Raw genomic sequence first — 23,768 nt, 5'->3', positions numbered from 1 at the left:
CAAGACTTCCTTTGTCTGAACCCATGCTGACTCTGTCCCATCAAACTATGATTGTCTATGTGTGTTCTGTAATTTTCTTCTTTTTTTTTTTAATTTTTCAGAAGTCTTTATTTAATGGGCATGAACAGAATAAAAGAAAACAATGCAAGATCTTAGTACAGAGTTCGAGTAACAACATACATTGTCAGAAAAATAGCAACATGATCCAACTCGATACAGAGCGCTCCCTAACCCAAACCTCCGTACACACTTGAAACTTCAAATTTTTAAGAGACATTTTAAACTGTAAATCCCTCCCCCCCCCCCCCCCCCACCATCACCATCTGTAATTTTATTCTTTATAATAATTTCCATTATTTTGCTAGGCTCACCAATCTGTAATTTCCAGGATCACCCCTAGAACCCTTTTTAAAAATCGGCGTCACATTGGCCACCCTCCAACCTTCAGGTACAACAGACATTTCTAATGACTGGTTACATATTATTTATTTATTTATTTATTTCAGAACATTTATACTAAAACTGGCTTACAAAAATGGCCACTACCGCATGGACTACAACAGGAAACACAACAGGGCACACTCTGACCCAGTAGGCAGGGGGAAAAGCACCATGGAAGAAGAGCCTACCAACTACCAACATTGTGAGCCTGTTAACACAAGCTAATGAAATCACGGAGACCAACACCCTACACCCACCACAATGCAATGCTGATGTGACACTGTACTGCACCCGAGAGCCACATCTGACCCAGGGAAAGGCTGTGACAGGATTGAACACATTCTGCTGTCATGGAGGTGGGTACGGCATTTGAGGCTGGCATACAGGCTGGAAAAAAAGTGTTTAAAGTGGGGGTTTTTTTGGTGGGAGGGGGTTAGTGACCACTGGGGGAGTCCAGGGAGGTCATCCCCGATTCCCTCCAGTGGTCATCTGGGCAGTTGGAGCACTTTTTTGGGACTTGTTCGTGAGAAAAAAGGGTCCAAAAAAGTGACCCAAAATCGCGGTCAAAACGCCTTTTTTTTTTTTTCGATTATCAGCTAAAGACGCCCATCTCTCCTCAGCTGATAACCATGCCCCAGTCCCGCCTCCACCACGCCTCCAACACGCCCCATCAACTTTATTCGTTTCCGCGACAAAGTGCAGTTGGAAACGCCCAAAATTGGCTTTCGATTATACCGATTTGGGCGCCTTTGCGAGAAAAACGCCCATCTCCCGATTTGGGTCGAAATATAGGCGTTTTTCTTTTTTGATTATAAGCTGGATACTGGGTCAGACCAATAGTCCATCTAGCCCAGTATCCTGTTTCGAACAGTGGCCAAGCCAGGTCACAAGTACCTGGCAGAAACCCAAATTGTGGTAACATTCCATGCTACAAATCCCAGGGCAAGCAGTTGCTTCCCCATGTCTGTCTCAATAGCAGACTATGTACTTTTCCTCCAGGAACTTGTCCAAACCTTTTTTAATCCCGCTGTTATTAATGCATTGCATCTGACTTGCTAGTGGTTATGTTGCTTCCTATTTTCTTCATTTGGGTCCTTTTTCCATTCTTTGAAGGACAATCTTTTGGCTGTAATAGCCTCTTTTACTTCACCTTTTAACCATGCTAGCTGTCGTTTTCTCTTCTTTTCTCCTTTGCAAATATGTGGAATGCATCTGGTCTGGGCTTCCAAGATGATATTTTTGAATAACGTCCACACCTGATTTAGTATTCTAACCTTAGCAGCTGATCCTTTTAGCTTATTTTTAACCATTTTCCTCATTTTATTATAGTTGCCCTTTCAAAAGTTAAATGTAGTTACAGTAGATTTCCTTTTCAGGTTCATCCCAGATAGTAGCTCAAACTTGATCATGTTCTGATACTGTTTCCCAGGGGACCCAACACCACCATCTCTCGCACTATGCCCTGCATGCCACCAAGGACCAGATCCAAAATGGCTCCCCCTCTTGCCAGTTCCTGGACCAGTTGCTCCAAGAAGCAGTTGTTTATTACGTCTAGAAATTTTATCTCCCTGGCACTCCCTGATGTAACATTTATCCAGTCAATATTAGGGTAATTGAAATCACCCATTATTATAGTGTTGCCCAATTTGCCAGTTTTCCTAATCTCTGTAAATATTTCTTCATCTGTCTGTTCATTGTGTCCCAGCGGATGGTAGTACAGCCCTACAAGAATACTCTTTCCCTTCACACATGGAATTTCTATCCATAATTATTCTACACTGCTATCTGTTTCATGTGGAATGTTTATTTTATTTGACTCAATTCCCTCTTTAAGATATAGTGCACCCCCCCTCCAATTTGATCCTCTCTATCATTGTGATACAATTTGTACTCTGTTAACACAGTGTCCCATTGTCCTCTTTCCACCAAGTCTCTGAGATGCCTATTATATCTACCTCATCATTTAGTGCCATATACTCTAACTCTCCCATCTTATTTTTTGGGGGACTCTGAGGCATAATGAGAAATTTGGAACAATTGCTGCAATATAATTTTGGATAGGATTGCTCCTATTAAAGAAAAAAACTAAGAAAAGAATTAAAGTTAGCCCATGGTTTAATGAGGAATTGCTCACCTTGATCATGTAGGAGATTAGAACGTAGGTGGATTAAGAGTAAAACCCCGATGCATTGTATCTCTATATGTACATTTTCCCTCCCCTTATTGGCAGAGGATAAGTAGCAGAGTTGGAAGGGGGCAACCTTTTGTGCTCCCCATTTTGCCTAGGGGTGCTCAGGAAATACATCCAGCTTGATACTGAGAAATTATGTGAATCCCAAGAATAATGATGAGAATGTCAAGTTTTTATGCCATAACATCCATGTTTAACTGAAATTGGTCTTCATGCAATAAAAAGGGAACGAGTTTATAAAATTCTGTGTTTCTTGAGACACGATAATGTACAACGTAGAAACAATAAATCTATTTCAGAATAAGTGTGCTTAACTATTTGGGTAACAAGTAAATCACACTATAGAATAAGTATGCACTGACTCAGTTTGGGTACGTAAATGTAACCCCTTGATTGCCCAGTTAGCATCAGGGTGGGCTTTCCTTAGCAATTTTACAGTTTGTTTGTGGGAGTCAGGACTGGGACCAGCAAACGCTGGGAGGCAGACTGTCACAACAATACACTGAGCACTATTCTTTCATCAAATTAGTCAGTCCCAGCCAGAAGTTGTAATTCCAACCAAAAGGCTTACTTAAACTTGAATGATGCCTGCACTTACACCAGCCATAGACCTGACATAAGTGCCAGTGCTTACATAAGGCAGGGATGCATGTATTGGATTTTGCTCACACTTTTTTCAGTAGTAACTCAAGATGAGTTACATTGGGTATTTGCCTGTCCCTGGAGGGCTCACAGTCAAATTTTGTACCTGAGGCAATGGAGTGTTAAGTAACTTACCCATGTTCATAGGGGGTAGCAGTGGGATTTGAACTGGCCACCTCTGGATGTCATAACTGGTGCTCTAACCACTAGGCCACTCCATATATGTATTACTGGGGGCCTGCAATACTCCACTCCTCTCTAGCCCCTCCTCCCTTGGAAATATGCTGTGTAAGTTAAACAGGTATTTGCTGAATTGCACTTAGGTACCCTGTTGGCACTATTGTGGGTAACTTACACACATTAAGTGCTGTATGAGTTCTCACAGTTAATTTATCTTTGGGCAGATATCATACAGCACTATCATTCCACTTCTGTACTAACAGATCAAGAAAGTCTATGACTAATCGCAAACACCACTAACAACTCACTAACGCCTAATGTCCTGACCCATCCTAATCCCTCAGCTAATTTGTAACCTCAGTCCCATCAACTGTAAACCACATTGAACTGAAACTTATTTTTGGACAACTGTGAGATATAAGATTGTATAAATAAAAAAAATAATAAAATACAAATATTATCATCCATTATAACACTCTGATTAATGCTCTTCACCAACGGTTTCTCATCAAATTTTTTTTACAGTAGCACGAATGACTCTCCCTAGACTTAGTGGAGCGACGTCTTATAGAGCCAAAGCTATCAAAAGAGATCAAGTAATGATTTGACCACGGAGTAAGAGAAATTAGCACAACTGACATAATCTAATCATATTCTAATGCTGATGGAAAGAATGACAACTCTAAAATGTTACCTTTCTTATGCATTATGCGTTAACTCCTCTATCAATTGTGCAAAACTCAATAAAGGAGGAGTGGCCTAGTGGTTAGAGCATCAGTCTTGCAATGCAGAGGTGGCTGGTTCAAATTTTGATCTTGGGCAAGTCACTTAACCCTCCATTGCCTCAGGTACAAACTTAGATTGTGAGCCCTCCTGGCAAACAGAAATATCCAGTGTACCTGAATGTAACTCACCTTGAGCTACTACTGAAAAAGGTGTGAGCAAAATCTAAATACATAAATAAATAAATATATTAAGACTTATAAATTTAGGGATCAAGGACCAGATTCTATTTATGGTGCCTGAAAAACCGGTGGCAAAAAAATTTCCACTTAGGCACGGTTTATAGAATATGCCTAAGAGGATTTATTAAATAGACCTAGCAACCATGCCAGCGCCTAACTCTAGGCATATCAAATTACCAAGAAAAGCTTGGCACAGAATAGGTGTATTCTATAACCCTGTGTGTAAATTTTTGGAAGACCTACAAACCGCCCATTCCTTACCATGAAAATGCCCCCTTTTTGGCAGTCTGCATTAGAATTTACATGCACCACTTTATAGAATACGCTTAGGAAGTAGTGCAAGTAAATTGTAATGCTTCTAGCTTCTCTTACATCTGCACACAACAATGGAATGCACTACCGAATGCCAGAAAAACAACATAAGTTTTGACATCTTTCCGGAAGCTACTAAAGACTAACCTGTTCAAAGAAACTTACAAAAAGAATCTTTCATAAAAGACTTAACATTAAAACTGTACCAGTTCAAGCCAATATTGAACTTTTAATTTGAATACTTTAACCACATTGTTATTACTGAATGTTATACTTTATCCTTGTTATAATATACATGATATGTATTATTTATTTATCTACTTCTAATTTACTTGATACTCTATGTACCTTAATTGTATTAATACTCTGTACTTCTCATTCCGTTAATGGCGATCGCCATTGCGGCATAGTGTAAGCCATATTGAGCCTGCAAAGAGGTGGGAAAATGTGGGATACAAATCCAGCAAATAAATAAATAAATAAATAATGCATATTAGTGCTGATAATTGGTTGTTATCATCTAATTATCAGTGCTGATTAGCTTGTTAACCAATTAGGTGATGCGCATTGTGATGGAATATGCTTTGATTTCCACGTGGAAATCTCAGTGCTATGTATATACAGAATCCGGGGGCAACAGTGCACATAGTTTATAGAACAGTGATGTTGACACTCATGATTGGTGCCAATAAATGGCAGTTACACATATAAGTGCCAGGCACTATTCCATAAACAGTGTGTCTATCCAGCTTATTTTCGATGGAGATCGCTGGCCATCTTCTGACACAAATCAGGAGATGGCTGGCGATCTCCTGAACCCGGCCAAATCGGTATAATGGAAAGCCGATTTTGGCCTGTGCCAACTGCTTTCCATGGCGGAGCCGGCCAAACTTCAAGGCAAAATACAGACGGCGGGACAGGGGTGGGGCAGGGCGTGGTTACGAGATGGCCGGCTTCACCCGATAATGGAAAAAAGATGGCCGGCTCTGACGAGCATTTCGCCGGCTTCATGTGGTCCATTTATTTTTAGAACCAAGTCTCAAAAAAGTGCCCCAATTGACCAGGTGACCACCAGAGGGAATCAGGGATTACCTCCTCTTACTCCCCCAGTGGTCACCAACCCCCTCCCATCCTAAAAAATTAAAACAAATTTTTTTTTTGCCAGCCTCAAATGTCATACCCAGCTCATTGACAGCAGTATGCAGGTCCCTGGAGCAGTATTTAGTGGGTACAGTGCACTTCAGGCAGGTGGACCCAGGCCAACCCCCCCCCCCCCCTCTACCTGTTACACTTGTGGTGGTAAATGTTGAACCCTCCAAAAAAACCTAAAACCCACTGTACCCACATGTAGGTGCCCCCCTTCACCCCTTAGGGCTATGGTAGTGGTGTGGGGAGTGGGTTTTGGGGGGATTTGGGGGGCTCAGCACACAAGATAAGGGAGGTATGCACCTGGGAGCAATTTTTGAAGTCCACTGCAGTGCTCCTTAGGGTGCCCGGTTGGTGTCCTGGCATGTCAGGGGGGCCAGTGTACTACAAATGCTGGCTCCTCCCATGACCAAATGCCTTGCATTTGGCTGGGTTTGAGATCACCGGCATTAGTTTCCATTATTGCCGGAAACCGATGCCAGCCATCTCTAAAGCCAGCCCAAATGCTGACATTTGGCCGGCTCCAACCGTATTATCGAAACAAAAGATAGCCGGCTATCTTTTCGATAATACGGTTCTGCTGCCGCTTTACAGTGCCGGCCACCGTTCGATTATGCCCCTCTATATCACTTAGCATACAACTTTTAGGGGTGTGCATGTGGGTGGCGCATGGGTGTGTCATGGGCGTGTCACCAAGTGACATGCACAACTTAATGAATACTATCAGTTGCACATATTGCATTGCACACTTAGGCACACCTACTTATGTCAGCCATCATTTTTCACAAAGGATGTATCTCCCACCCCCGTACCCCCCACGTCCCCCCAATCCACACTTCAAATCACCTCCACTCCAATCTTGCCAGGGCAGCGGTAGCAGCAACAGCACTCATAGGTTGCCTGCGCCTGCACTGAGACTTTCACTCTGAATCATCCCGCCCTTCACAAAACAGGAAGTTGCATCAGAGCGAAAGTCCCGGTGCAGGTTCAGGCAGCCTATGAGTGCTGTTGCCGCTGCCGCTGTCCATGCAAAAACTGGAGCAGAGGTGATCTGAAAGAATTGCAGAACTTTGCCAGGAAGGGAAGTGAGAGACTCCTAATTTTTTGTGCACCAATACAGCTTTCCATTAATCCTATATAATAATTCTCACCTCCAACATTCTGAGGCTGCCTGGAACCGTGGATCATGTTGGAGTAGATAATAGTGATGTCACACAACCCACACCAGATTGGCCAATAGAAGGGAGAGGGGTGGAGCCACGATACAGGGAGCAGCGAATCAGCACAACACGGGGAATGCACAGCAGCAGGAACAGAAGCCTCTCTCACACAGTCACTCTCTCAAACAAACACACTCAGAGGAAAACCTTGCTAGCGCCCGTTTCCTTTCAAACAGAAACGGGCCTTTTTTTACTAGTATTCTATAACAGCTTAGACATGCTCTTAAGCTATTACTGAATTGGTGCTAAATGCCCCCCTTTATGGCACCTAAAATGTGTTGCCAATATATGGAATTGCCACCAATGTCTTCATATCAAGTAAGAACTTCTCAATCCCTGCATTAAAGTCATCTTGCAAAATGTTTAAATTAAAATCCTCTATAAAGACCATGCAAGAAACATCAATATCTAGATGTGCAATACTGCCTACTAAATAGAACAGAGTAGTTGCGGGCCAATACACCAGATTATAAGACACAACATCATTACTATTTAAAAGTGTCCCAGACTGAGAAACTCTATGAGAGGCTCATTTTCAAAGTACTTAGACTTACAAAGTTCCATGGGTTACTATCGGGCTCATTTTAGAAAGAGATGGACGTCTAAAAAGTGGCATAAATCAGCACTTGGACGTCCTTCTCACAGAGATGTCCAAATCAGTATAATTGAAACCACATTTTGGACGTCTTTGTCAGAAGTCCGTCGCAAGAACGTCCAAATCTCAAGAGGGCGTATCGGAGGCGGGACATGGACGTTCCTAAGACTTGGACGTCTTTGAGCCATAATGGAACAAAGCAAAGATGTCCAGGACTAAAACTTGGATGTTTTCACCTAGATCTGTTTTTATTATGAATAAGGCACAACAAGGTGCCTGAAATGACCAGATGACCAGTGGCGGGAATTGGGGATGACCTCCTGTTTCTCCCCCAGTGATCACTAACCCCCTCCCACCCTCAAAAAACATGATTAAAAATATTACTTGCCAGCCTCTATGCTAGCCTCAGATGTTATACTCTGGTCCATGACAGCGCATGCAGGACGTCAGACTCACAGAACGAAGCCTTGCAAAATAATAAAAATAAATGTTTTCTTTCACGCAGAGCTCTTATTTGTTTAAACATAACTACATGGGCTATAAGCCCCTAATGCAGTCCATTGGTATTCTTATAGTTTGTCATTGTGATGACTTATACTGTGCCAAAACTAGAAATACAATGAAACAGAATAACAGATTTGTTCCTTCTTGGTTAATTTTTAAACAAAAAGCTAAGAAACGATTTACTCTAGTCTTATAACAAGGACATCCCATCAAGTTATGCATTACCACTTGGAAAATACAAATGTCATTCAGCACCAACTGTTGTATTGATGCTTTCCCTTAGCCATCATTATTCCTGGGACTCATCTATATACAAACACACAACCGGGAGATAAAGATTATTTATTTATTTATTTGTTACATTTGTACCCCGCACTTTCCCACTCACAGCAGGTTCAATACGGATTAACCCCCCTCCCCCCAAAATATGTCTTTTACAACCATACTTGAAGAAGAAATAAATATATACCATAGAGAAAATGATGGCACATTTAGACTGACTCTGGACTTCTGCAGGAAGGTGATCTGCCCTCATTATTCGATATCTCTCTTTTAAATAGTAGTAATAAACAATATTAAGTGCATTTTTATAATATACCACTGCATTCCACAAAACAAAAGGAGCAAATTCCCATAAACCATCTTTCTCTTTTGATCTAGGCACAGGAAAAAGAAAAAGATTTTAAATGCTCCCAGATATCAACCTAATTTATGTTTAATGTAGGATATAAATGTCATAAATAAGTAAACAGATAGAAACTCTGGGGTCCTTTTACCAATGTGCGGGGAAAAGGGCCCTGCGCTAACGGTGGAGGTCTTTTTTCTCACACGCCAGGGCTGTTTTTCTGTAGCCGGTAAAAGCCCCCTCCCCCCCAAATGGCCACGGTGAGATAACTCTTATCACGTGGCCACGCGGTGGGGAGCCCTTACCTTCACCCATTGAAGCGGTGATAAGGGCTCCTGCATTAATCTAGCAGTAACACCACTGAGTTATCGCTGTGCAAGCCATTTCCTTGGGATTGTCTTGAAAATGGCATACGCTTAGGGTGGAACTACCACCAGCAGCCATGTTGGGCCAGTGGTAGTCCTGGAAGAGCGAGCGGTAATACCGCTGCTCTGTAAACTGGCCCCTCTGAATGTTGAGCACCTGATTCTCATAAGATGATGTTTGTTTTAGTGGCCCTTTACCAGGAAAAAAAATCTCTGCATGAATATAATATGTGCTGGGGTGTTCCTGTAACCAGTCCCTCCAAATGACACACTGATTATGATTTATAACAAATTACTATTCTACCTATGAAAAGTTATTCTGTTATTATTCTTCCTCTGTGTATATACGTATGCTGTACAAGCTGGCATGTTTGAAAATATAAGTGAGATTAAATAAAAATGCTACCAAAAATACATGCCGTCTGCTGTTCTCAATCTTACCTCCTTAATTGGCCCCATCTCTCTTGCTGTCTCCCCTTCCTCCCCCTCCTGGTCACTCACTGACAGGCCCATGAAGGCATGGAAGAAAGAACTGCAAACTTAGTTTAGCTTCCCTGCCCTGTCCCTCACTCACTTGACTGAAAACAAAATGAAGCCGCGCGCGGGGTCATCATAGCTGATTTCCCTCCTCCTGCACCCTCTGCAAAACAGGAAGTTACATCATGGGAGGGCACAGGAGGAGGGAAACCAGCTGCGGCCCACACAGAGCTATGATGACCCCGTGCGTGGCTTCATTTTGTTCTCAGCCAAGGCGCCAGGCAGGCAGCAGAGCGAACCAGTGAGTGAGGGACAGGGTAGGGAAGGGAAGCTAAGTTGCAGTTTCTTGAGGGGCTGGGGAAGCCTAAGCTAAGACTATTGCAACTTGCTTCGCGCAGGTCTCCCACTTAGCCATCTCTCTCCTCTTCAATCTGTTCAAAATTCTGTTGCACAACTAATATTCTGCCAGTGTCTTTATGCTCATATTATCCCTCTGCTCAAGTCACTTCACTGGCTTCCTATCCGTTTCCGCATACACTACTACTACTACTACTATTTAGCATTTCTATAGCGCTACAAGGCGTACGCAGCGCTGCACAAACATAGAAGAAAGACAGTCCCTGCTCAAAGAGCTTACAATCTAATAGACAAAAAATAAAATAAGCAAATCAAATCAATTAATGTGTACGGGAAGGAAGAGAGGAGGGTAGGACTTCAAACTCCTCTTATTGACTTATAAGTGCATTCACTCTGCATCTCCTCAGTACCTCTTCACTCTCATCTCTCCCTATATTCCTCCCCGAGAACTCCGTTCACTGTGTAAATCTCTCTTATCTGCACCCTTCTCCTCCACCGCTAACTCCAGACTCCATTCCTTTTATCTTGTTGCACCATATGCCTGGAATAGACTTCCTGAGCCGGTAAGTCAAGCTCCATCTCTGGCCGTCTTCAAATCTAAGCTAAAAGCCCACCTTTTTGATGCTGCTTTTAACTCCTAACCCTTATTCACTTGTTCTGAACCCTTATTTTATCATCCTGACTTTAATATTCCCTTATCTCTTGTTTGTCCTGTTTGTCTGTTCTAATTAGATTGTAAGCGCTGTCAAGCAGGGACTGTCTCTTCATGTTAAAGTGTATAGCGCTGCATACATCTAGTGGGGCTTTAGAAATGATAAGTAGTAGTAGTAGTCGTGCATTTTTTTCTAGCGAAAAAGGTGCCGGTACTCAAATGCCAGGCCACCCTTTGGGGTGTGGTCCGGGGTGGGGTGATCACTGAGGGACCCCATCCCACAATAGCCAGGTCTCCTGCAATCATTCACTGAATCTATGATAAGGTGGAATTGGTGTGTAGAGCCTGAGCTCTTTCATTAAAACTTAAGGACCACAGGTCAATTTTAGCAGACAATGGAAAAGGTGGCGGTACTCAGAACCCCCAAGTACCCCCTCGAAAAAAAGCCCTGGTAGTAGTAGTATTTTTATTTATCTGTTTGGGGGAGTGACTGCTCCCCCTGAATCCCCCCCCCCAGCTACGCCTTTATTTCTCAGTACCAGTGCTTACAGGCTTGCACAAGAAATCCTCTCTTCAACCGCCCCCCCCCCCCCCAATGCCAGCTCCAAGCTGACAGTAGGTTTCCAGCGGGTAAGAGCAGCGTTTGTCTGTGTGCTATTCTCTGAGCAATGGAGGCATAGCAAAAGACATCTTGCCCCATCCTTGGCCACCTTTAAATCTAGACTGAAAGCCCACCTCTTTAACATTGCTTTTGACCCGTAACCACTTGTAACCACTCGCCTCCACCTACCCTCCTCTCTTCCTTCCCATTCACATTAATTGATTTGATTTGCTTACTTTATTTATTTTTTGTCTATTAGATTGTAAGCTCTTTGAGAAGGGACTGTCTTTCTTCTATGTTTGTGCAGCGCTGCGTATGCCTTGTAGCGCTATAGAAATGCTAAATAGTAGTAGTAGTAGTAACATGCATTTGACTACATTTAAATACAATTTGCGGCCATCTCTGGTGTACATGTTTCCTCGCTAAAGCCCTCTGAGGAGTAATATGTGCGCTATTCCGGCGCTAACGGGCCTTAATACCAGCAGTAGGTTTTGAGAATTGGCGCCTGAGCAACAGCAGCATTGAAAACATATCTTGTCCCACAGCCCAAGAAATAAGCGAATCTAAATTTGGAGTATCCTGATCTGTTAATATGGCAACCTATGTTTTTCACACACTGACGTGCTCTCCAAACCATGTGCGCTCCTAATTTAAGCTCCTTAATTTATGTTCTATTTTCTTTCAAACTTAGGAGTATAAGTTTTCAGCTGAAAATTCATCTTGCTTTAGGAGCACAAAAGTTGTGCTGACAAATTTAGGCCTGTTATTCATTTGCATAGATGATGAGCCTAAATTGCGAGTCTAGTGCTGGGAATCCGCGGTAAGATTTTTCTCCCTGCCCTAAATCTGCCCCTATTGCTGCTCACTTTATATGCTCCTAAATTTAGGAGTTCCATTAAATTCTGAGTATAAAAAGTTGTGCTCATAATTTGATCTCTTTGAGAATTTACTAGGGATGAGTACATAACCCTCAAATTTAGGACCATAAATCCTTTGAATATTGGACCCCTAGTTGAATGAAGACAACAACCTACCCCTCCTGCAAAGAAAAAAAACTGCCCCATAAACAGCAAGAAAAGCAGTGATATTGTTTTTTTAACAATAGATAGCAATGTCTTACTACCCCGACCTGAAGAAGCAGGAAACTGCCTTCAATACCTATGTAGTCATTGGAACACTACAGTCTGCTGCATAAAGATCAACCTCTGCTCCTCTAGTGAATCTGAAATTGAGTCTGGGGCTAGCCATCATAGAAGTCCTAGCACTGAGATGAAGCTGTCTTGAGTCCCCAGAGACTGAGAGGCAGCAAGGTCCCTGCAATAATGGGCACAGCTGCTGGGGAAAGGCCATGTATACGGGAAGAAATGGGAGAAAGTGAAAGTAACAAATGGGCTTCCTATTTTCTTCTAGAACTATAACCCTTCTTGGAAAAGGTGACAATGAGAGTGACAAAGACAGTGACAGAACTAGTCTAAATGGCAGTGATATCAAATCTAGCAACAAGGAGGCAGAACAGCACAAGGCCTTTTATATATAGAAGATAAAACTAGACATTGTTTCCTCAGATTTCTGGAGATTTCAGGTCTCTCGCTTCTAGAATTTTTGTTGGGCAACACACTGCTTGTGTGGTAGGGGTTCCTACAGAGGTCCAGAAATTAAACCATCAAATTAAAAAAGAGCTGGAAAAGGTTTCATCCTTTGTTAAGACAGTATTGCAGTTCTACATGGAAATACTTGCTGTACCAAGGATCTGGCCGCAGATATATTTCCTCATCTCCTGTACTTCTGACATATTGCAATCAATGTTCCTGAAAGATACATGGTAGTCCACTTCCATGTTCCTTCTGTTGGAGATGAAGCAGCAATCTCATAGTTTCAATCATGCAGGGCAGGGAAATTCTGCAGGACTCCCACAGGACCTTCCTGTCCCGTGGGATTGAATCCATGAGAAATTGCACCATCCCTGTCTGCAGAAACACAAGCAATGGATTCCTGTGCAGCCTAAAGGGAATACTGATGACAGTAGACACAATGGGTACCTCTGTGTTTTTTGTTTTTTTTTAAACACAGAATAAAGTGGAGCTGATTTGATCAGTGCTGGAGTAATAATTAGGAACAGTAGGTGGCTGCCCTGGGTGGCAGTTTCTGGGAGTGACAAAGAGCAGCTGCTGTCAAAAGCAAAACAGTAGGTCCTGATTTTACACTTATTCAGCCAACAATCTGCATGTTCTTTTACCTGCATAGAGGGTGGGCAATGCTCAAATATCCCTTTTACCAAGGTAAAAGTTTTAGATATTGCCCTCATTACAGAGTCCTTTTATTAAGCTGTGCTAAAAAGTGGCTGGCGCTGTTGTCAACGCACGGGTTTTCCGCACGTTGCGGCCACTTTTAGCGTGCCAGTAAAATGGCGGTAAAGGCTCCTGGACTAAGCAGGTAACATGCACTAATGTGCAAATGCTACCCAACTGGCGCAGGCATACCTTCTTTCCGTCCATGGGCACATCTCCTGTGCTGAAAAATAAAAAAGTATTTTCCAGTGTGGGATTAGCACACGCTAAGCGGAAAACTACAGATGGATGCCTCAGTGTGTCTCGCGGTACAGCTCTTTTAGCGCACGGTAGGCCTACGTTAGGCCTACCACACCTTTGTAAAAGGGTCCCTCTATCTATATACAGGAAACAAAGTTTTAATATTTAAAAGGTTGATACCCAATTATGCAGTTTTACAGGATCTTTCCAGAAGGCAGTGGTGTTGGGGTGATCAATGATTGTTTAATTTTAAAGGGCGTTAAACCCTAATGTATGCTTAGTGTGCAGGAAAACACACTGCAAAACTCATTAAAGTGTTTTGTGGAAATTTTGCATTTTCCACACGCTAAGCACAGGTTAATGCATTTTTAATAATATTTTTTTGGAAGAGTGTCATGTATGGACAATGGGCATGTCTACATTAACCAGAAAGCGCATTCTGATTAGCATGCGCTAACTGGTTAATGCAGAGTAAAGGTGGTAAGTGCTCCCATGTTAAATTTTTTTTGCAGGCTTTGTGTGCTAAAAATTAGCATGGAATCTACACAAAAAATTTTTTAAAAACTATTTTATGGCTGCATTCAAAATGGGCATAGCGTGCAGGAAAGTCACGCATTAAAACACGCTAAGCCCCTTTATTTAAATACATTTTAGTATGAGTAAAAGGGCCCCTTACGCCTATGTTTACTAAGGTGCACTATAGGCACGTTAGCGTTAACGCATGTTAATGATTAACACGCCTTAAACGCTAATGCACCCATAGAAATGTATAGGTGCGTTTGCGTTTAACGTGCCTTAACTTTAAAAGTGCATTAAAAACGCTAACGCACCTTAGTAAACATACCCCTTAGTTTGCAAAATCTTAGGGGGGGGGTAGGGGGAGAGAAGGCACTAGAGGCCAGATTCGGTAAATGGCACCCAACGTTGGGTTATGATCTGTGCTATGATAGTGTTTTGTGAAGGGCGCTCTGCGCACAGGACCCTTTACAGAATACAGTAAAGTCTTGATTATCCAACGTAAACAGAACCAACCCATTGCTGGATAAGTGAAAAGTTGTATAATATGGAAAATGATGGTAACCCGTCAAACAATGCACAAACAAAGGTTGTAAAAGCAGGATCCCAGGTCACAACAGTGCTGTTCCCAGGTCTGATACAAATTGCCTCAGGTGCAAAACCTCCCGCTGTGCTATATCGGAAACACAGAAACACAATGATGTCACCAGGGGAGGGGGGGGGGGGTATGCTGGATGGTTGGATTAGCAAAGGTCGGATAATCAAGACTATATTGTACTTACTGTGCTCCTCATGCCTAACTTTGGTTGCAAGCACTTATGCCTGCCAAAAGTTGGCGTAAATGCTCAAGCCCAACTGATAGCAGTTAGGCATGCAAATACCAGTACTCTACATATCGTGCATCTAATTTCTGGGAATGTGCCAGACTCACCCATGGTCCTGCCCCCTTTGAGTTGTGCACTATATAATTTAGGTGCGCAGGTTATAGAATAAGGCATAGGGCAGATCCATTCTTAACTCCTAATTATTGGCAATTAGTTCTGGTCACCGTATCTCAAAAAAGATATAGCGGAATTAGAAAAGGTTCAAAGAAGAGCAACCAAAATGATAAAGGGGATGGAACTCCTTTCATATGAGGAAAAGCTAAAGAGGTTAGACTTGAAAAAGAGATGGCTGAGGGGAGATAAGATTGAGGTCTACAAAATCTTGAGAGTGGTGTATAACGAGTAGAAGTGAATCAAGTTTTACTCTTTCGAAAAGTACAAAGACTAGGGGACACTCAATGAAGGTACATGGAAACACTTTTAAAACAAGTAGGAGGAAATATTTTTGTTGTTGTTACATTTGTACCCCGTGCTTTCCCACTCATGGTGGGCTCAATGCGGCTTACATGGGGCAATAGAGGGTTAAGTGACTTGCCCAGAGTCTCAAGGAGCTGCATGTGCCTGAAGTGGGAATTGAACTCAGTTCCTCAGGACCAAAGTCCACCATCCTAACCACTAGGCCACTCCTCCACTCTTTTTTTTCACTCAACAAATATTTAAGCTCTGGATCTCTTTAACTGAGGACGCGATAACAGCGGTTAGTTTATCTGGGTTTAAAAAAGGTTTGGACAAATTCCTGGAGGAAAATTCAATTTTCTGCTATTGAGATAGATATGGGGAAACCACTGCTTGCCCTGGGATTGGTAGCATGGAAATGTTGCTACTATTTGGTTTTCTGTCAGGTACTTGTGACCTGGCTTGGCCACTTTTGAAAACAAGATACTGGGCCAGATGGACCATTGGTCTGACTTAGTGCAGATATTCTTATGTTCTTAAGTGCTTGTTAAATCCAATAATTGACTGTTAATCCTAATTGACAAATTAGTTTACATAAGGTTCTGGGATCCACCCCCAAATTCGGGCAGCCTTGACAGAATCCAGGGGTAGAGGCCTAAAAGTTAATTGAGATGGGTCAAGACTGAAGATTTGCCTAGGACCTCCCACTAGCCCTGAATATTACACTTTATAGTTCAAAGACAACATATGAATGTCTGTCTTTTGGATGTCTTTTTTCCTTTACTGCTGAGTGACAAAGGTGGAAAAGATTAAAATAGTCCCTATATATCTATTTCTTTCTTTCTATCTATCTATTGTAACCAATTTACATAGTGCTATTCTAGGTAAATCACATGTTTGCAATGACCCTATCCCTAAAGGCTGTACAATCTTTGGACTAGATTTGGCAGTACCATGTTACCACACATTAACATGTGTTATTTGCTTTGATGCCATTTCATGTAATGGGACCTAACATTAGTACAGTCTGCCTGCTTACTTTGGGGACAAAATGTAAGGAAGTCATATTACAATGGGGGAGGGGAGATCAATTCAGCAGTAGCACCTACCATATTTAGAAGGGGACTTTGTCCTCTATATCCATCCCAACTTACACCTATGGGACCTAATAATAATCCCATTTTGATTTGTGTATCACTGTGTAGATAATAGTAGCTTTTACTGGCTTTAAAACTTCTACTAGCCTCTCTCTTCAATCTGAATTGTTTATTTCTGCAGGTTCCTTATGAGGCCCTTAACAGACTATTCCATGTGAAGCATGACAAATATCACAAAGCACCTGAAATTACACTCAGTGCCAGAACAACCATGATGAACAGAGCTCACCTAGCTTATTTTATGCAAGCCAGGAGATAAGAAATGTTAAGGGGACCTAGAAGTAAGATCAGTTGCAAGCAGGAGAAGCAAGAAACAGGCATATCCTGAGGGACACTGCTCCTGTTGTTTTCAGTAACTGGAATAAATTGGGACTGCCATTTCCTAAAAAAAGAAACAAAAAGAATGAAATATATAGAGGGGCATAATCGAATGGAAACACCTATCTCCATGGGTGTTTATCTCCGAGAACGGGTCCGTGAAGGGGCGGGCCAAACCGTATTTTCAAAAAAATGGACGTTTTTGAGCTGGGCATTTGTTTTTTTTAGCGATAATGGAAACTAAAAACGCCCAGCTCAAAAACGTCCTAATCCGTGCCATTTGGTCGTGGGAGGGGCCAGGATTGGTAGTACACTGGCCCCCCTGATATGCCAGGACACCAACTGGGCACCCTAGGTCAGTGCGGGTGGACTTCAGAAAAAGCTCCCACATGCATAGCTCCCTTACCACGGGTGCTGAGCTCCCAACCCCCCTCCCCCAAAACCCAATACCCACAAATGTACACCACTACCGTAGCTCTTAGGGGTGAAGGGGGCAACTACATGTGGGTACAGTGGGTTTTGGAGGCCTTCCATTTACCAGCACAAGTGTTACAGGTGGGGGGGGATGGGCCTGGGGCCACCTGACTGAAGTGCACTGTGGTACCCACTAAAAGTGCTCCAGGGACCTGCATACACGCAGGCCTCTAGGACTGGTTGCTGCTATATAACATTGGCACACCAGTTGACACCTGAAGACTAATCTCTCCGAAAACGTCCTTTATTGGAATAACCGCGTTTACTCACAGTTAACTGCAGATCAGAGGTTGTGCCCCACTGGCAACGAGTCTCCCTGGTACTGAGATTAGCAGTAGGTCAGAGCTGGCAGAATGCTGTACAATGCCCTCTTTCAGCCACATTCAAGGTAAGAACTAAGTTGTCTAACGTGGCTAACACAGGAAAGGGAACTAAAACTGGCTTACAAAAATGGCAACTACCGCATGGACTACAACAGGAAACACAACAGGGCACACTCTGACCCAGTAGGCAGGGGGAAAAGCACCATGGGAGAAGAGCCTACCAACTACCAACATCGTGAGACTGTAACACAAGCTAATGAAATCACGGAGCTCAATACCCTACACCCACCACAATGCAATGCTGATGTGACCCTGTACTGCACCTGAGAGCCACATCTGACCCAGGGAAAGGCTGTGATAGGATCAAACACATTCTGCTGTCATGGAGGTGGGTACGGCATTTGAGGCTGGCATATAGGCTGGAAAAAAAGTTTGTAAAGTGGGGTTTTTTTGGTGGCCATCTGGGCAGTTGGAGCACTTTTTTGGGACTTGTTCGTGAAAAAAAGGGTCCAAAAAAAGTGACCCAAAATCGCGGTAAAAACGCCTTTTTTTTTCGATTATCAGCTAAAGACGCCCATCTCTCCTCGGCTGATAACCACGCCCCAGTTCCGCCTCCACCACGCCCCCGTCAACTTTATTCGTTTCCGCGACGGAGTGCAGTTGGAAACGCCCAAAATCGGCTTTCGATTATACCGATTTGGGCGCCTTTGCGAGACAAACGTCTATCTCCCGATTTAGGTCGCACTATAGGCGTTTTTCTCTTTCGAAAATAAGCTGGATAATGTTATACTGTCAAGTAAAAGATATCTTTAATCCTACACCAATGCATAGAAGCTGTTCTGACCATGAAAGATCCCTCTCCAGCTCCCCATCATCAGCAATGCCACACCCCACTGTGGTTAGGGAGGTGGACAGGGGCAGGGAGGGCTAAGGAAAGAACACTAAACGTTTGGTGTCATGGGGCACTAACCTCTGGCATCCCTGGCTCTGTATTCAATAAGATTCAAGAATATAAAAAGGAGATAAATAAAATAAAATTTTAGAAATGAATGGAAACCTAGTGATGCAGGACATAGCTATCATTTCTACATAAAGCAGAAAAGGGAGCTTAGCTGTAAGGGGACAAGGCAGAGTGATTAATACTCAATATTAGGGTAAATTATAATGTAAGAAACATAAAAAGTAATTAAAAGCTGGTCTAGTAAAAGTTAAGAGGTAGGAATCATGGTGTGAATTCTATTCCCTTGTGATCCTGGGCAAGTCACTTTCTCTGCCCTTAATCAGATATCCAGTTAGACTGCAAACTCTCTGGGACACAGACTGTTATCTCCATGGAATGAATTGTAGACTGCAATAGTTCTGCAATAATTAGATCCTTTCCATAAACTCCAAATATATGGAGACCGAAAACATGAAAGCAGAAAAAAATGTGAGGAGGGAAACTAAACATGGGAGAAAAGAATGACTAGGGGATAATAAAAGATAGGCAGATTACAAGTGAGACACTAATGAAATGGGGGCGGAGGGAGGGGGAGAGTTGGGAGCAACACAGGAAAGGAATGAAAAAATACAAATCTATGAAAGTAAAGCAAAAGCCTCAGCCGACTGTGAAGTAGGAAGAGGAGAGTGTTGTTTGCATGAAGGGTGTGCGTGGGTAGCGACCAAGGCTCTGCAGTTTGTGCAGGAGAAGTGGGTGGAGTAAAAGGGAGCAGCATAACCTCGTTACTGCCTGCACTCCCTACTCCTCCCTTGCCAGCCTCTCCCTTCCAGAGGGGACAATCAGACAGGGAAGCAGAGCCAGCAGCTCCTCCTATACAAGCCAAACCTGAGCAGATCTGCACTAGCCGTAGCAATAAAACCACCAACCCCAAGCTGTTGCCCAGAAAGGGCACGTTGTGCATTGCAGCTTTAAAGGGACCGGTGATTGACAGTGCATGTAGCAGAAGATGGGGTGGAGCCGCTGGGTGGGGTCAGGGACAGGCAGCTGGTGAGAAGAGAGAAAAAAAAAAAACAGAGAGAGAGAAAGAGGAAAAATCCACTGTGAGAGATCAGCGAGCAGCAGGAGGAAAGGCTTGCTGCAGGCAGACTGCCGTGTAGATCCCCAGGATCGGAGGGGAGAGACTGGAGACACCCAGGGGCCGCCGGCGGGGAGATGCATACGGAGGCGCACAAGAAAGTAAGTCCTTGTCTTTTGCCCGAGTCGGGTGGCGGGCTCCTATCCTCTCCCTCCTCCATGTGGTTAGGCAGGGTGCAGATCCACCTTACAGCACAAGCGATTGGCTGGGTGGGGTTTCTCTTTTGGGTTGGGTGCAAGGTGGTTGTGTAGATCCTGGAGACTGGGGGAGGTCGAGCTGAAGGGGAGAAGAGGTCCTTATGACCCGAAATGGTATGATGTATAAGAGGGAAGAGCGTGCAAGCCTCGACAGTGCTTCCTAGCCCCTGTCATGCCCGCCCCTTGCAGCTGATCGCCACCCGCTCTGCTGCATGCCAGCTTGGGGCTGAACCTGAGCCTGGCTCCATCTTGCCTGTTCCGCTCTTAAAGCGACACTGCACCCATTTGGAAGGAGGGAAGTGGGTGCATTGGCTGGCAGGCCTTCAGGGAGGGAGGGGAAGGAGGAGGGGACAAGTCATTGGTGCTCTGTGAAATCTCTGCCTGGGATAAGGCATTCCTGGGTTACTTCTCTTCTCTATACTTTCACTTTCTTCTCTTCCCCCTCCCCCTCCCTTACCCATGGTGACTTAGGGGACATAGAGCATCCTTAGAAACGGCGCCACTGTCAGCGTTGATGCTTTGCACATCACAGGTTGAGCAATCCACTAGGGTGCTGGCAACCACTGTGCTTTTTGTTCAGGCACTTCGTCTGTGACAGGAGAGGGGTTTATATAATGCATCTGGGGCCACATGACTTGCAGAATCCATACAAAGTCGTGAGAAATTACAGGTGCTTTTTTAAAGGTTAGTGGTGGAAAATTTCAGCCTTTGTAGCAATGTGGTGTTAATAACAAGGGCTGTGAATTGACCCACTTTCTGAAAAGAGACTGTAATCCACTTCTGACTTTTCTACTGCTCACTCCAACCGCCTTCCCACAGCATGCATTTTATTTATTTTTTTATCTATTTCATAAATTACTATACTGCACAATCTACCATTCTAAGAGGTGTTGAGATCTCTAGTGCTGATGTCAAATAAGCGCTGCTGCAACTAGATGTGCATTTTTAGAAGTCAGGAATGGTCAGATCCTGTGTCACTTCGCAAGACTTTGGAGGTGTAATATATGGGTAGAAATGTGTTGTAAGCTTGTTTCAGGTATTAGTAGGTTTCACTTTAGGTCCTGTGAAACATTTCTTTCCATTGCACACTTATTTTAATGATTGCTTCTAAGAGATGACTGCGTGTATGGTAAAATGTATTTTTGGACTGGGTATTCAAAGGCAATTAATTTTAGCAGCCATTGCCGCTAAATATATAAGTGCCTTATCTGTGAATTGTCAGTGGCACTATACAGATAGGGCTAGATTGTATATATGGTGCTGTGAATGTCGTCGCCAAAATAAATACATGAGGTTTATAGAATACTAGTAAAAAAGGCCCGTTTCAGTACGAAAGGAAACGGGCGCTAGCAAGGTTTTCCTCTCCCCCCCACCTCCCTCGCTCTCTCCCTCTGTTCCCTCCAAGTCCCACGGCCCCCTTTCCTCCCCTCTGATTTCCATGGCTTCCTCCCTCGCTCTGTCTCTCTCCTTCACTCTGTTCTCCCTCCGAGTTGCAGTCCCCCCTCCCTCCCTCTGTCATTCTCCTTCGCTCTGTTCTCCCTCCGAGTGCTTGCCCCCTCTAAAATCGCTAACCCCCTCTCCCCCTCTCTTACCGGGGTCCGGTCGGCAGCATTGAAGAGCGAGCAGGATCAGCGAGTCTACTGCCTTTCTTTCTCTTCGCTCTGAGCTCTGGTCCTGCCCTCATTTCCTGTTTCCGCAAGGGCGGGACCAGAGTCAGAGCTCAGAGCAAAGAGAAGGGAAAGCAGCAGGCTGGAAGGGATGTATGACGTCAGTGTTATCTACCGCAGGTAGCAGACCACATCTGAGTGAGCCACGGTCCCAGGCAGCATCAGAACGTTGGAGGTGAGAATTATTATATAGGATGCCTAGGGCCTGTCCACATGACCAATTCTAGTCGCTGGAATTTACACCAAGTAAAACTTGGTGTAAATGCTGTCTAAGTTAGGTGAAGAGTGAGTGTATTCTATAACAGTGCATATAATTTTTAGTAATGCCCATGATCCACCCATTCAGTGCCCCATGGACATGCCCCCTGTTTGGCAGCACACATTAGAATTTACGTGCATCACTTTATAGAATACTAGTAAAAAAGGCCCGTTTCTGACACAAATGAAACGGGCGCTAGCAAGGTTTTCCTCGGAGTGTGTATGTTTGAGAGAGTGTATGTGAGAGTGACTGTGTGTGTGAGAGAGAGTGAATGTGCGAGTGTGTGTGTGTGAGAGAGTGAGTCTGGGTGCGAGTGTGTCTGTGAGAGAGAGAGTGTGTGTGTGAGAATGAGAGTGTGTGCAAGTGCGTATGTGAGACAGTGTGAGAGAGAGAGAGTGTGTTTCACACAGATACAGTGTGTGCGAGTGAGAGAGAGTGTGTGTGAGACACAGACTCTCTGTGAGACTGAGTGTATGAGACCAAGAGAGTGTGTGAGTGACTGTGAGGCATATTTTCAAAGCACTTTGGGAGGCTAAGTTCCATAGGTTTCTATGGAACTTTGGGAGGCTAAGTGCTTTGAAAATGAGCCCCTGTGTGACACATAGAGAGTGAATGTGATACAGTATGAGACATAGAGTGTGTGAGAGCGAGAGAGAGAAAGACATTGACTGTGAGAGAGAGAGTGTGTGAGAGAGAGAGTGTGTGTGTGACAGAGATACCTCCCCCCCCTCTCTGGTGTCAGGCCCCCCTCCCTCCCTCTGATGTCAGCCCCCCCCCCCCCCTCTCTGGTGTCTGAGCGTTACTGTGCAGGACGCTGAGTCTGGCTGTGCTTCAAGAAACTGACCAATCCTATTTAATAGAATGCACCTCCAACATTCTGAAGCCAAGAAACCTCGTGTGTTTGGTCACTTCTGCTTGTGATGAACCCGGAAGTACGTGATGTCAATTCAGGAGATGGATACAGACAGCAGGAATGCCTCAGCTATGCAGTCAGCTTCAGAATGTTGGAGGTGCGTTTTATTATATAGGATGCTTAGCAAGTTGTGTGTGTAAATTCTAATTAAAACCATTGGCAATTATCATCACTGATTGTTAAGATAATTAAGTTGTGCACGCAATACAGAATATGACCTGAATTATGCACACAGCTCAAGTCGCACTAAGAGAATCTGGGGGTTAGAGCTGCAGAAAATTCTTACAGACCACCCTGGTACTATCAGTACTTAAAGTACATGTGAACAGTTAATTGCCAATTATGTGCATGTGTGCAAATTCCCATCTGAGCACCGTTCAGTAAATATGTGTGTATCTTACACAGGCATATAGAATTGGAGTGGAGTGGCCTAATGGTTAGTGTAGCAGACTTTGATCCTGGCAACCTGGGTTCAATTCCCACTGTAGCTCCTTGTGACCTTGGGCAAGTCACTTAACCCTCCATTGCTCCAGTTACAAAAACCTAGCTTGTGAGTCCTCTTGGGACAGTACCTACAAGCATATATCTAGTAGCACTTTAGAAATGATTAGTAGTATTAGTAGATGGGTGAAGTCTGCACTGAGCACAGTTGGGACTTGCACCTGTGTAACTTATCTTTTGATACTTAGGTGTGCACAGCACAGTTGTATGGCTGGCCTAAGCACTTGTGCCTAAGTTATAGGCTCGTGTTTTCCCTATGTTAGTTTTTGCTAAAGGAAAATAGATAC

At 43.7% G+C, this 23,768-nt stretch overlaps 1 protein-coding gene across 2 annotated transcripts in view; it reads left to right on the top strand.

Annotated features, from left to right (window-relative positions):
- Positions 1-19,667: 19,667 nt before the first annotated feature.
- Positions 19,668-23,768, top strand: part of KLF8 (Kruppel like factor 8) — a 283,965-nt gene continuing 279,864 nt past the window's right edge. For both annotated transcript variants that reach the window (XM_030210147.1, XM_030210143.1), the window contains exon 1: positions 19,668-20,045. In XM_030210147.1, the coding sequence (XP_030066007.1) occupies positions 20,022-20,045 (24 nt within the window). In that variant the 5' untranslated portion in view covers positions 19,668-20,021. The remainder of the gene's footprint in view (positions 20,046-23,768) is intronic.

This window comes from Microcaecilia unicolor, chromosome 7, assembly GCF_901765095.1.
Source record: "Microcaecilia unicolor chromosome 7, aMicUni1.1, whole genome shotgun sequence".
Lineage (NCBI taxonomy): Eukaryota > Metazoa > Chordata > Amphibia > Gymnophiona > Siphonopidae > Microcaecilia > Microcaecilia unicolor.
The sequence above is the reverse complement of the archived record's forward strand: the minus strand, read 5'-3'. Positions and strand labels throughout refer to the sequence as shown.